At 46.2% G+C, this 13,952-nt stretch overlaps 1 protein-coding gene across 20 annotated transcripts in view; it reads left to right on the plus strand.

The window, feature by feature from the left end:
- Window positions 1-13,952, plus strand: part of mycbp2 (MYC binding protein 2) — a 54,826-nt gene that overhangs the window by 39,862 nt on the left and 1,012 nt on the right. For 14 of the 20 annotated variants that reach the window (XM_019895413.1, XM_019895407.1, XM_019895406.1 and 11 more), the window contains 28 exons: window positions 284-388; window positions 1,421-3,058; window positions 3,142-3,311; window positions 3,744-3,991; window positions 4,060-4,227; window positions 4,918-5,075; window positions 5,159-5,358; window positions 5,808-5,957; window positions 6,038-6,198; window positions 6,284-6,440; window positions 6,519-6,743; window positions 6,825-6,890; window positions 6,981-7,220; window positions 7,383-7,472; window positions 7,554-7,634; window positions 7,710-7,976; window positions 8,674-8,957; window positions 9,027-9,123; window positions 9,205-9,324; window positions 9,405-9,506; window positions 9,966-10,094; window positions 10,186-10,318; window positions 10,392-10,495; window positions 11,652-11,840; window positions 12,187-12,294; window positions 12,407-12,616; window positions 12,680-12,787; window positions 13,243-13,408. In XM_019895413.1, the coding sequence (XP_019750972.1) occupies window positions 284-388; window positions 1,421-3,058; window positions 3,142-3,311; window positions 3,744-3,991; window positions 4,060-4,227; window positions 4,918-5,075; window positions 5,159-5,358; window positions 5,808-5,957; window positions 6,038-6,198; window positions 6,284-6,440; window positions 6,519-6,743; window positions 6,825-6,890; window positions 6,981-7,220; window positions 7,383-7,472; window positions 7,554-7,634; window positions 7,710-7,976; window positions 8,674-8,957; window positions 9,027-9,123; window positions 9,205-9,324; window positions 9,405-9,506; window positions 9,966-10,094; window positions 10,186-10,318; window positions 10,392-10,495; window positions 11,652-11,840; window positions 12,187-12,294; window positions 12,407-12,616; window positions 12,680-12,787; window positions 13,243-13,408 (5,874 nt within the window). The remainder of the gene's footprint in view (window positions 1-283; window positions 389-1,420; window positions 3,059-3,141; window positions 3,312-3,743; window positions 3,992-4,059; window positions 4,228-4,917; window positions 5,076-5,158; window positions 5,359-5,807; window positions 5,958-6,037; window positions 6,199-6,283; window positions 6,441-6,518; window positions 6,744-6,824; window positions 6,891-6,980; window positions 7,221-7,382; window positions 7,473-7,553; window positions 7,635-7,709; window positions 7,977-8,673; window positions 8,958-9,026; window positions 9,124-9,204; window positions 9,325-9,404; window positions 9,507-9,965; window positions 10,095-10,185; window positions 10,319-10,391; window positions 10,496-11,651; window positions 11,841-12,186; window positions 12,295-12,406; window positions 12,617-12,679; window positions 12,788-13,242; window positions 13,409-13,952) is intronic. The other 6 variants (XM_019895411.1, XM_019895422.1, XM_019895423.1 and 3 more) reach the window with 1 other exon arrangement.

Below are 13,952 nucleotides of genomic sequence, written 5' to 3' on the forward strand. Positions count from 1 at the left end.
TCAGTGTGAAATGGGCATTGGACCTAACCCAAATTAGCAGCTCTCTTCTTGTCCGACATTTTTTTTTTGTGTCATGCTTCTCCTGCCACAACTAATTTCTCTGTCAGCTTCTCCTAAGAACACTTTAATGCATTGCCTCTTTCAATTTCACAATCTTTAATTGAACCCATTTCCTCTTATGTGCTTTCTCGAGCTGTCTCTCCCTCTCTTGTTTTCTGGCTCTGTTGGTGTCCTTGCATTTCATGCCTTGTTTGTTTACCTTGCCAATTGTTTTCCGCTGTAGATGATTCACCACGCAGCCTTGCTTCTCGCGAGCGTGCACGCAAAAGCGGCGTGGCCGCGGCCGGGCATGCCACTGCTCTCTCATCTCTTGCTCTGAGGCAAAAGGGTGGGTAGTCAAATCACGCATGCCCTCCCTCAGACTGAACAGAGGTTGGGTATAAAGCGAGTTTTCTGTGCTTGTATTTTATAAGCTTGTCATTAACATTTTCTGATCGGTTCTCGCCACCCGTCACCCTTAAAAAACGAGGTCTTGACTAAATGTTACACTCAATACATACTCATGTGCTCATTCACCTTTGTTTTGACCTTTCATATCGGTTTAAAGCATCTTTTTTTTTTTTGTCAGATGTCGGCGTGTTTTGTTGTAGCTAAATGAATTGAAGGGGATTTATCATGTTCACCATAATTCTCAGTCATATCGTCTTACAATGCTCATATTCCAGAGTCACACAGTGGAGTCATCATGCTTCAAAAAAAGACAAGCTAGAAACAGTAGCGCATTTTCAACTGCTTGTCAAAGCTGGCGTTGTTTTCTGTGTCACTGTTCTGTTCAAACCAAGGCCACAGGTCAACTTTTCGCATTTTACAGGCGAGTGTGAAGTTACCAGACACTTAGCCTACTTCTCTCTCCAAATGTTCAATTTCTGATAAGTATTCTACTCCTCGCATTGGACACTTTGTCTGATGTCATCGAATTATCCAATTGCGGGACACTGTGTCAGTGTGTGAAAGCCCACAGTTGTGGCAATACCGCAAACCTTCGCTCGGTTTTGTGTGAACAGCAAAGGAATATCCAACATTTTTTTTTTTGTTCTTAAATCTCTTTGTTTAAGAGGCTGTTGACTTCCAGTAACGTTATTGTCTTTGATCTGGAAACGTCATACTTTGACTGACTTCACATACACTGCTTAGTATTCACAACGGGCTCTTTCTTTCCACAGCGCACATGATTAGATGTAATTGCTATCAAAATAGGCAGCAGAAAATTGATTTGTCATTTAAAGCTTGTAAAATATGCAGAGAAAATCACATCCATTCAAAATGAATCTGAGAATGAGCATCATATATCCCCTTTAAATGTGTAGGACGGTTTCTCTGTAGTTGTCTGTTTTCATCTAACTGAATTATTGACATTTAGGTGAGCGAGGGAACCTGATGCCCGGTGCACGGTCCATGTCCCCGGCCTCCAAACACCGCCTGGAGAACCGTTCTCTCAAGCAAGAAAGTCGAGGGAGTCGCATGTCGGAACATGGCAGAGTCAAGACGGGTCAGGACGGCTCGCTCTCAGCCAGCGACGCCCTCATACTGCGCTCCGATACGGCCAAACTGCGCTCTGACTCTCACAGCCGTTCTCATTCGCCGAATCACAACACTCTGCAGGCCCTCAAGTCCGACATCAGAACGTCAGGACATAGGTCTGAGTCTCCCAATGCCGGCTCCCGCTCCTCCTCGCCTAAACAAAAAGGAGTGTCCTCTTCTGGCAGGTCCAGTCCTTCCAGCACCTCCTCCCAGCATTCCTCTTCAACACACCACGACAAGAACATCCCGAAAGTTAGCCCGTCATCCAAAGCCCGGCTCGAACCTCCCCGAGAGAGATCCAAGTCCGATTCTTACACTCTGGACCCAGACACCCTTAGGAAGAAGAAGATTCCTCTGACAGAGCCCTTAAGAGGCAGATCTACCTCCCCTAAACCAAAACTGTCTCCCAAAGATCCAAACCAAGACGTTGTCGGTAACACAGAGAACCGTGTTCCTTCCCCCCATGTGACCCAAGAAAACCTGCACAGCGAGGTTGTGGAGGTGTGTTCCTCAAGCACTCTACTTTCAAACGAGGATGCAAATGATGAAAATGTGGAGGTGCAGGACTCTGAGGAGGCCTCGTGCAAGGTGCACTTTAGCATCGGCAAGGCACCAGTCAAGGAGGAGCTGGAGAGTCGCTCTTCGCCCAAAGTCAGCCGCAAAACCTCCAGTCGGCACGCCCGGCCAAAGAAGGACAAATCCGGACCGCTCTTTAAAGGTGAGAGCACGCAGAGGATATGCGAGCCTGCCAAGCAGGCCATGTCCCCATCTGTGGCGGAATGCTCCCGGGCGGTCTTTGCAGCGTTCCTGTGGCATGAAGGTATTGTCCACGACGCCATGGCCTGTTCATCCTTCCTCAAATTCAACCCGGATTTAACCAAAGAGCACGCGCCCATACGCAGCTCCCTCGGAGGCCAGGGCGCCGAGGAGAAGGAAAGCAAGCTGAAGAACCGCCACTCCCTTGAGATTTCTTCCGCACTTAACATGTTTAACATTGCTCCGCATGGTCCGGACATCTCCAAAATGGGCAGCATCAACAAAAACAAGGTTCTCTCCATGTTGAAGGAACCACCATTGCCAGAAAAGTGCGAGGACGGCAAAGGGGACGCCGTTTCCTTTGAGATATCGTCCCATCCCTCCATGAGAGCAAAATCCATCCTGCCTTTGACGCTGCAGCACTTGGTCGCATTCTGGGAGGATATATCCTTGGCCACCATCAAGGCCGCGACTCAGAACATGATCTTCCCCAGTCCGGGGTCGAGCGCCATCCTCAAGAAGAAGGAGAACGAAAAGGACAGCAAAAAGGCCAAGAAGGAGAAGAAGAAGCGGGAAAAAGCTGACGTGCGGCCGAGGGGCAATCTATTTGGAGAGATGGCGCAGCTGGCAATGGGCGGACCGGAGAAGGACACCATCTGTGAGCTGTGTGGGGAATCTCATCCTTACCCCGTCACCTACCACATGAGACAGGCTCACCCAGGTAAGGAGAGAATCTGTAATCATAGCGTTGGCAGGGAAAGTGACTCATCCCTGCAAGGAATAACCATCTCATCCGTTCTTCAGGTTGTGGCCGCTATGCTGGGGGACAAGGATACAACAGCATCGGTCACTTCTGCGGTGGCTGGGCTGGCAACTGTGGCGATGGAGGCATTGGAGGCAGCACCTGGTATCTAGTGTGCGATCGCTGCAGGGAGAAGTACCTGAGAGAGAAGCAGACTGCAGCCAGGGAGAAGGTATCTCGTACTGTTTACCTTTGTATTGGACACCAGCATTTGCTGCACCCTCCATCGATTTTCTTCTCCGCTAATTTGGTTGCGGATTCTGTGGGCAGCAACGGAACTCGGGACAGCCAAATTGGACATCGGTCTTCACGCTCTTCACCCTCTGGTTCTTTGCGGGCATTAAGAAATTCATTAATGTGAGCGATAACCTGCACGACGTAATTGAAAAAGCTCATCTAGGTTAAACTCGGGCTGTCCCAGCTGACTCCATCCTGGAGTGGTCAATTGAAATGGATAAATGTTAGATTAATTAGTTTAATTAATTGTTAGATAGATTAAAGAATATTGAATTCTCTCGTGTCCCACATTTCCCTCGAATTGTCCACTGAATGTACTTCTGCTTGTTATTTTCCCTGATTTACTCCATTATCTATTCCTTGCCAGGTGAAGCAGTCCAGGAAGAAGCCACTACAGGTGAAGACCCCGAGAGCCCTGCCTACCATGGAGGCCCACCAAGTGATCCGGGCCAACGCTTTGTTCCTGCTGTCACTCAGCAGCGCCGCTGAGCCCAGCATACTGTGCCACCACCCTCCCCGGCCGCTTCATTCCCAGCTGCTTCCAAGCCTCAAGGAGGGCGTGTCGGCCGAGCTTCCCAATAAAATGAGCTGCCTCTACCTACAGACACTCGCCAGGTAGCAAGCCAACTTCAAGAATAGAGCTCAAGTGCATGCGTGACAATAATTTCACGTTCATCTTCAAGGCAACACACGGAGAACTTTGGCGCCTACCAAGACGACAATCTCTTCCAAGATGAGATGAGGTATTTGCGATCCACGTCGGTTCCTGCGCCCTACATTTCGGTTACCCCCGACGCCTGCCCGAATGTTTTTGAAGAACCGGAGAGCAACATGAAGTCAATGCCTCCCAGGTAAACACGTCTTACACCCAACCTCAAATAGTTCAGTTGTAAAATGTTTGTTTAATTTTTTTGTTGTTGTACCACAGTCCACGCAAAGACACGATACGTCGCTTTTATCGTTTGTCTGCAACACAAATTATGATCTCCAAAACACTTGAATTTGCGACATACAAGTGGGCTGTTTCATAACTTCATCCATCCATCCATTTCCCGATCCGCTTTATCCCCACAAGGGTCGCGGGGGGTGCTGAAGCCTATCCCAGTGGGGGACACCTTGAACCAGTTGCCAACCAATGGCAGGGATTTCAGAACTCTTTTCATCAAAGTGTCCAGACACCCTCTTTCTTTTCTAACTGATTGTCACACACTAGGCACACCAGTGGTTGGCACATCTGCCACGGGGGCATTCTGAGGTTTGGCTCCGGCTCTCTTTGTGGAGTTTCTCCCCATGTTTGTGTGGGTTTTTCCCCCCCACATGACTAAAGCATATCATTTAGATTCATTGAAAAGACAAAATCGTATGATTGTGAGTGTGAATGTTTTTTTTGTTTTTGTTTGTTCATATGTGCCTTGCCATTGGGTGATGACCCATTTCATCCGCAACCCTCATGTCAACAAGTACTGTAGAAAATGACTTCTCATAACTTTTGTCAATAATATAGGCTAATTATATCCCGTCTATCATGTGTCATCTTTCAGCCTCGAGACCAGCCCGATCACAGACAGCGACACAGCCAAGCGCACTGTTTTCCAGAGGTCTTACTCCGTCGTTGCCTCAGAGTACGACAAGCAACACTCACCCTCTCCGGCCAGAGTCAAAGCCGTTCCCAGACGCAGGGTCCACAGCGGTGATGCGGGTAATTCAACTCGACGTGTTGAGCATTTGCATTTGTTGTGCGAGCATCATGTCTTCTGACCCTTTTTCCCGTCCTCTTTACAGAGGTGGGTTCTTCCCTGTTGCGCCACCCTTCTCCTGAACTGTCCAGGTTGATATCCGCCCACGGCTCCCTCAGCAAAGGCGAGAGGAACTTCCAGTGGCCCGTGCTGGCATTTGTCATCCAGCATCACGATCTGGAGGGCCTGGAGGTGGCCATGAGGCATGCACTGAGGAAGTCCGCATGCCGGGTGTTTGCCATGGAGGTACGGCAGTTATTTCTTCAATCGCCAGTTTTATTTAGTTTTAATTTTAATCTCAAAATATGAGGACACCTGGTTATGATTCCTACAGTAAAATAATATGGAGCTGGTCTCCCCCTTTGCAGATATAGAAACTGCTAAAACTATTGAACTCAAACTCTACTGCAGATACTTGAAGTCTAATAGAAACGTCCCCTGATCTGCACTTGAGAAAATAAAAATCCTGAAGCAGCTATTTGCAAAAATACAATAATAAGGTAATGCCTTATTTTGATTGCTGGGCATCCAACGATATCTGATTTGCTTCAAAGTTGATGAATTAGCACAAAAAATGTATGTTACCACACGGTGCTGACTCGATTACAGGTAAATTCTTCCATGCCAAACTCATCCAACTTTGCTCATTTCTATATGGTAATGGAAGCACTAATGTGTTCTTGGTGTCCCATCAGGCATTCAACTGGCTCCTGTGCAATGTGATCCAGACCACTTCTCTGCATGACATCCTGTGGCATTTTGTAGCGTCTCTAACTCCATCGCCTTTTGAACCAGAAGACGAGGAAGATGACGAAACCAAGGGCATCAAAGAAAACCTTGAACAGGTGTCGAGCTGTTAAAAAGTATTGCTTTTGTTTGAGGGCGTCTGCATTTTCTCACCGTGTGTCATCATCACACCTCACAGGAACGAGACCTCGGCGTTTGTGAGCACCCTCTGTCCGACATAGTTATCGCAGGGGAGGCGGCCCACCCGCTCCCCCACACTTTCCACCGCCTCCTCCAGACCATCTCCGACCTCATGATGTCACTTCCTAGTGGAAGCTCGCTTCAGCAAATGGCGCTAAGGTATCATACCTCCATATTTTTTTTTTTTTTTCGTACTAGTTTTAAGTTTTTTGTAGCTTTGAAAGGATGTATCTCACTCTTGTAGGTGCTGGAGTCTCAAGTTCAAGCAGTCCGACCACCAGTTCCTACACCAGAGCAACGTCTTTCACCACATCAACAACATACTCTCTAAGTCGGATGACGGCGACAGCGAGGAAAGCTTCAACATCAGCGTTCAGTCAGGCTACGAAGCCATTAGCCAGGCAAGAAACCCAACACTCGAGTACCGCTGATGGAATATTCGCAACGTCCGCTGACTCTAATGCGTCGTCGCTTGATAGGATCTCTGCTTGGTCACCTGCCTGAAAGACCTGACCAGCGTGGTGGACATCAAGACATCCAGTCGTCCCGCCATGATTGGCAGCCTGACGGACGGCTCCACTGAGACCTTCTGGGAGTCCGGGGACGAAGATAAAAACAAAACCAAGAGCGTCACCATCAGCTGTGTGAAAGGCATCAATGCCTCCAATGTGTCTGTTCATGTAGACAACTCCAGGGACCTTGGGGTAAGAGACACCATTGTTCATTCAACAGACCTGGGATGTTTCCTTTTCAGCTTCATTTTTTTTTCCCCACCGAATTCATAGAACAAAGTGACCTCGGTGACCTTCCTGTGTGGAAAGGCGATAGAAGACCTTTGCAGGATTAAGCAGGTGAGACAGTGAGAAAACGTGTGTACTTAATAGCCAGTTAGGCGGGTGTTCACAGAGAGCCCCCTCAACGTCCACCTTTTTCCATCTTAGGTTGACCTAGACTCACGTCACATGGGTTGGGTGACGAGCGAGCTCCCCGGGGGAGATCATCACGTGATTAAGGTGGAGCTGAAAGGGCCCGAGAACACATTGAGAGTGCGGCAAGTGAAGGTGCTGGGCTGGAAGGAGGGCGACAGCATCAAGATCGCTGGGCAGATCTCAGCCAGCATGGCGCAGCAGAAAAATTGCGAGGGTGAAACGCTGCGTGTGTTTCGCCTCATCACCTCACAGGTAAACATAAATACACACCATTACATGTGTAAAGAAAATTCAGATTTTTGCTGAGTCACAGCCAAGGTTCAAGATTTGTTTGTAAGAAATATGAAAATCACAACTGCAATACTGCCTATGATGTAAGTGTTTCATCACGACATCTTTTTTGTGTACACCCAGGTGTTTGGGAAGCTAATTTGTGGAGATGCAGAGCCAACCCCAGAGCAGGAGGAGAAAAATCTCCTTTCGTCTCCAGAAGGAGAGGAAAAGGTCTGCGCTGAAAAGTTCAACAGTATACTTTTCAACATTTTTTGTGACGCTTCACTTTATTTATTGTTTTTTTTTTAATAGGTACCATCAGACGCAGACCTCAAAGAGCACATGGTCGGAATCATTTTCAGTCGGAGCAAACTTACCAACCTGCAGAAACAGGTCAGGTTCAAGACGCGATCAGCACAAGATTAAGTTCCACCGCAAAAGACATTGTGTATTTGTTTTTCTTGACAGGTGTGCGCACACATCGTCCAGGCCATCCGCATGGAGGCGACGCGTGTGAGAGAGGAATGGGAGCACGCGATCTCCAGTAAGGAGAATGCCAACTCGCAGCCGAGTGACGACGACGCCTCCTCGGACGCCTACTGCTTTGAGCTGCTGTCCATGGTGCTGGCGCTGAGCGGCTCCAACGTGGGGCGCCAGTATCTGGCGCAGCAGCTGACGCTCATGCAGGACCTGTTCTCATTGCTGCACACGGCCTCGCCACGCGTCCAGAGACAGGTGAGCGAGGCTGAACAATAATGTGTGGAGAAAAAAAAAGAGTGTAATTTTTTGTACAGTGCTAAGAGTGCTTGTTGTCCACTGAACGGATTCCTTTTCATAGCTTGTTAACCAATTTCTCAGTTTTCCTCACGAAAGGTTTTGAAACGCTGGCCTAAAGATGACCTACGTCCACACTATTGCGAAACCTCTGGGCGGCTTGACAGTTAGAATGAATATAAAATAATATTTAGGAGACCCGCATAAGCTTAAAAGTATGTGTGCAGGGCATTCAAGAGTTTAGGTAACGACCATCACCGCTCAGCTGTTTTCTGGGTTTGGTCATGTGACAGTCGCAAGGTGACCCCTTAGGCCCTGTGATGTTATTTTCAGTCAGCGGCAAAATGACGGTTCACTGAATTGGATAAAAACAGGTGGATTTTTCTTCTTAGTTCGTGATGAACAAGCACAATATTAATCAGAATACAGAGTTTAGACCATATTACTGTCAAGCAAATGTTTGACTTGACTTCCCCTTTTGTTGTGACTGAGTTATGTAAGAATTTAGAGAAACCATTCTTTGATTAAACACTGTTTACATCAATTATTCTTCTCAATACAACACTAGCAGGACAACAGTCAAATGATAAATCCACGTTAGCATTTCAGCATTCCCACGGTAACATTCCATGCGGTGTATGTGCGCACTTCATCCCAGGTGACGTCGTTGCTGCGACGGGTCCTTCCGGAGGTGACGCCAGTGCGACTCGCCAGCATCATCGGGGTGAAGTCTCTGCCGCCGGCGGACATCAGCGACATCATCCACTCCACGGAGAAGGGCGACTGGAACAAGATGGGCATCCTGGACATGTTCTTGGGCTGCATTGCCAAAGCGCTCACCGTGCAGTTGAAGGCCAAAGGGACCACCATCTCTGGCACTGCCGGCATGGCTGCCGGCAAAGGGGTGACCACTGTCACTCTGCCAATGATCTTTAACTCCAGGTGGGTTGGCTCCCTCTGGGAGAAAGATTGACAAACAGCAGGTGAATGTTCATTTGTATTTGTGTGCAGCTACATCCGGCGAGGGGAGAGTCACTGGTGGATGAAAGGCTCCACTCCTCCTCAGATTGCAGAGATCATCATCAAATTGGTCAAAGACATGGCAGCAGTAAGCACCATCCTTTTTAATCGTGTGCACTCGTATGCCACCAATGCAACCCTATAAGGTGACCACGATTCTCGTTTACAGGGTCACCTTTCGGACGCATGGTCACGAGTCACGAAAAACGCAATCGCTGAGACTATCATAGCTCTCACCAAAATGGAGGAGGAGCATCGTTCGCCTGTGCGCTGCATTGCCACCACCAGGGTATGCTGTTTAACTCGGCTTCAAGACTTCTTCTTCTGTGGTATTAATGTCTCGTGTTTTTTTTCTCATGCTTCTGCTAGCTGTGGCTGGCTCTAGCTTCCCTGTGTGTGCTGGACCAAGATCATGTGGACAGGCTGTCATCTGGTCGATGGATGGGCAAAGATGGACAGCAGAAGCAGATGGTAAGAGCTAGAAATGAAAAGGAAAAAAATGCTAGTACTATTAATGTGAAAAGAAAGAATAGATACTGTACACCTTTTGCTATGGATCTGGACCATAATCTGTAATAGAAGCGAAAATTTTACTCAGACAAAATGTCGTTCAGAAAAGCCTTGAAATGAATCATTCATGTTTTGTTTTAGGACAAATGAGACAGATGCATTTATTTCACAATTTATTACCATTCCCAGTAGTCGCAATAAAAGATATTGGATATAAATGGGTCTAAATAGACAAATGAAATGCAGCAAACCTAACATATGATAGATTGTCTCCATATTCATAGAAGAACCCATCTTCAATCTCGGATGCAATAAGTAACTGTTGACTGTAAGACATGAGATGATCACCCCAAAACAAAGGAATGTGGAATAACTGAGCAACAATCTTTAGAAATCTTTTTGGGGGGGGTCTCTTCACAGCCAATGTGCGACAACCACGATGATGGCGAGACGGCAGCCATCATCCTCTGCAACATGTGTGGCAACCTGTGCACTGACTGCGACCGCTTCCTCCACCTGCACCGACGCACGCGCTCTCACCAGAGACAGGTCAGCATTTTGCAACTTTTTTTTTTGTATGTGTACCATTATTACACGAGAGTTGGTGTTTGTTCATTGCTTTTACGATGGCGATTGTCAGGTGTTCAAGGAGGAAGAAGAGGCCATCAAGGTGGACCTCCACGAAGGCTGCGGGAGGACCAAGCTTTTCTGGCTCATGGCACTGGCCGACTCCAAAACGATGAAGGCCATGGTGGAGTTCAGAGAACACACAGGTAAACTGACGCGCTACACGCAACACGCAGAAGAGACACTTTTCCCTCTAACCCTCCCGGACATGCTTTTTAGGTAAGCCTGCGTCGAGCAGCTCAGATGCATGCAGGTTCTGCGGAACAAGGAATGGAACCGAGCTGTCGGCGGTTGGAAGCGTCTGCTCTGACCCCGACTGTCAGGTAAACCATCTTCGAGATTAAAATAGAATCTCTTGGTGACAGCATAGAGCAGCATCCCTCTCCTTTTCTTCCTGAAAGCTATGTGACATATTTGTTCCGCCCCATTTCTGACATTTTTATTTCGTTTATTCCACTTTCATTTGACATAAAGTGTAATGTACTGCTAACATAGTTAAATATTGTTCTACTTTATTATTATTATTATTATTATTATTATTATTATTATTATTATTATCATTATATTAACATTAAAACCTGATGTTCTAGAGAAAGAAAAAAAACAGGGCAATTTAAGAATCAGTGCAAAAAAAAAAAAAAATTAAAAAGCATTTCGTAAAAAATTGTTGATCATTGTAATTTAGGAATGCCACTCAAAGTTGCTTCCTAAGAACTTATTCTTACTTTACAGTTTCCATTCTGTACCAATCCCTCCATTTTCTATTGTACTTGTAGGGCACATAAACACAAACAACCATTCACATTCACACCTATGGACAATGTAGAGTTGTCTTTAACCTAGAGTAGATTTTTTTTTGGGGGGGGGCAGTACAAATCCTATTTATACTGTGGAACATCACATGGTATTGTTTTTGTAATTTCAAAAAAACTTAAAAGGTTCCATAAATGTGCCTACAGCTCCAGCATTCCCCGTGCCGACTTTTCCCAACGGATACCCTGGTTATCCAATCAGAGGGGATTCCTCCCAACCTTCCCATGTGGAGGATCATGGACACAATATTATTATTATTATCATTATATTAACACACAAATTTATCTTTTGTCCCAATTTCAAAAAAACAAAACACTTTGTGATCTGATTTGTAATAACTATGAGATGTTTGAAAGATAGTTTAATCCTCAAAATTATAGAATGTAAACCCATGCACTATTTCATTCTGTGTAGTGAATCTCGATAATATATTACTTTAACATTTTTCGTTGAATTACTGAAATAAAGGAAGTTTTTGCTTTGTCGCTGCATCTTGTACCCAGTTCACATTGACTGGTTTTAAGATTGATCTCGTGTCTCAAAGCCAGCATGCTTACCAAAGGATATATGTGGGACCTTGTTCCTCTCCTTCAGGGATCTTAATTTATATCAAGAAAAAAAACGTGATTTTTTTTTTCGCTTCTCATTTCCTTTTTCCTCCCGCAGGAATACTCCAAGCTGGCATGCAGCAAGACGCACCCATGCGGGCACCCGTGTGGCGGAGTCAAGAACGAGGAGTCGTGCCTCCCGTGCTTGCACGGCTGCGACAAGAATACGGGCTGCTTGAAGCAAGACGCGGACGACATGTGCATGATCTGCTTCACTGAGGCGCTCTCTGCTGCCCCCGCTGTACAGGTATGTCATCCCACCATAGATTCCATCGAGGAAATCACAGAATGAAAGTGTAATAATTATACTTGCTTCCTATTTTATTTTATTTTTTAATTGATTTGGTAACAGTACGTCTGAAATGACCTTGGCAATTAAGGTATTAAGATAACAATTTACTTCTATACAAATAAGGCCTCCTCTGTAATAAACACACTTACTGCAGTTGTGCTAAAAAGAAAGGAAAAAAGCACCACTGGACTGTATTTGAAGAAACTCAATGAAGAGTGAAGTTTAGGATATTATATTAAAAAAAAAAAACCTGAATTACCATAATTTCTTTTTTTTTTTTTTTTTTTTTTATTATCTCCAGCTCGAGTGCACTCATGTGTTCCACCTTCAGTGCACCCGGCGTGTTCTGGAGAACCGCTGGCTTGGGCCCCGCATCACATTCGGCTTCATGTTGTGTCCAATTTGCAAGGTGAGCTGACCTGAGCGGATTTTCTTCTGTAACAAAGAGGCGACATTTAATCCTACACTCCTATGAGCCTTTTGTTTGCTGAAACCACCTTTTCGCACGTTTTGTCCTTTAGAATAAGATCAACCACTCGGTGATCAAGGACCTGCTAGACCCCATCAAGGAGCTCTATGAGGACGTGAGGAGGAAGGCGTTGATGAGGCTGGAGTATGAGGGTCTGCACAAGAGCGAGGCCATAACCACGCCGGGCGCACGCTTCCACAACGACCCGGCGGGCTTTGCCATGAACAGATACGCCTACTACGTCTGCTACAAGTGCAAGAAGGTACCCCTTTAAACCAAACAGTGTTTAAACGGTGGCCGTTTGAGCTAATGTGTTTCTTTTCAGGCCTATTTCGGAGGAGAGGCCCGCTGCGACGCCGAGGCGGGGCAAGGCGACGACTATGACCCCAGCGAGCTAATTTGTGGAGCATGCTCTGATGTCTCCAGGGCTCAGGTAGACATACGATACCGACACCACGACCCAAATGTGGCGCTGTATGTCATGTTGTAAACAAATGATTGCCATAGCATAACTTTTAGTGGGGATATTTTGTGTGCACGGAACAAAAATGAAAGAATCCCTTTTCATTTTAATGAAGTTGTCACTAAAGTCATTCTGAAAACTATTTCAAAGGGTCAACCATTTCCCCCAAAACTTCCCATAGGGAATTTTGGCAGCCCGGATACTTTGTGATTTGTAGGAATCAAAAGCAATCCTGTTTTATGCTTAGTTTTTTTGCAGCAAATTATGAGACAGTTAAAAGTTTCATTGAATCATTTTGGAACCTATTTATTTTCATTTAACAATAGTTTGTGTTGTGATTTTATTTTATGCAACAGTCGGTGTTGCTTTAGGTTTGTGGAGATGTTGACGATGCTGAGGTGTGTTGTCGATGTCCTTCCCCCCAGATGTGCTCCAAGCATGGCACGGACTTCCTGGAGTACAAATGTCGCTACTGCTGCTCAGTGGCCGTGTTCTTCTGCTTCGGCACCACGCACTTCTGCAACGCCTGCCACGACGACTTCCAGAGGATGACCAGCGTCCCCAAAGAGGAATTGCCGCATTGCCCCGCGGGTACACAGGAACTGTTCTTCTTGTGATGTTCAGAAAAACTGCGGGACCTCTAAAGTCGAGTCACCCCAAACTGAGGACAAGCGGTTGAAAAAAAATTTTGACAGTGGAGCCGATCATTTCTATTTCAGTGGCAAACTTGGAATTGGAGGTTGAGTGCAAAGATTCCAGTTTAACAACAGGGGGTCTTCAATTGTTTTCCTCTGGCGGCGACGTAACTCGAATTTGTCCATCAGTCAGAACCTGCCAAAGTCTGCCACTAACCTTCACATTATATTAATTGGCAAACATTTCTCGGCCACAAATGTAAATAAATCAAATGAAAATCAGTATGTGTGGCAGTAGCTGAGCGTGCCTTCTTGTAACCCGTGAAAACATAGTCCGATGCTGCTACACAAACTAGTCTGTTGCATGATATGCCCCCTCATACCTTTGAAACGTCATCATTACAGTGAATACTTGGATGAAAAACACTTTGAGGCCGCAAATCTAAAACGAATGAAAAACAGGAAGTACGGTGGTAAATGAGCGTGCTTTCTTGTGCCGC

Source organism: Hippocampus comes, unplaced genomic scaffold, assembly GCF_001891065.2.
Source record: "Hippocampus comes isolate QL1 unplaced genomic scaffold, H_comes_QL1_v1.1 scaffold237, whole genome shotgun sequence".
Lineage (NCBI taxonomy): Eukaryota > Metazoa > Chordata > Actinopteri > Syngnathiformes > Syngnathidae > Hippocampus > Hippocampus comes.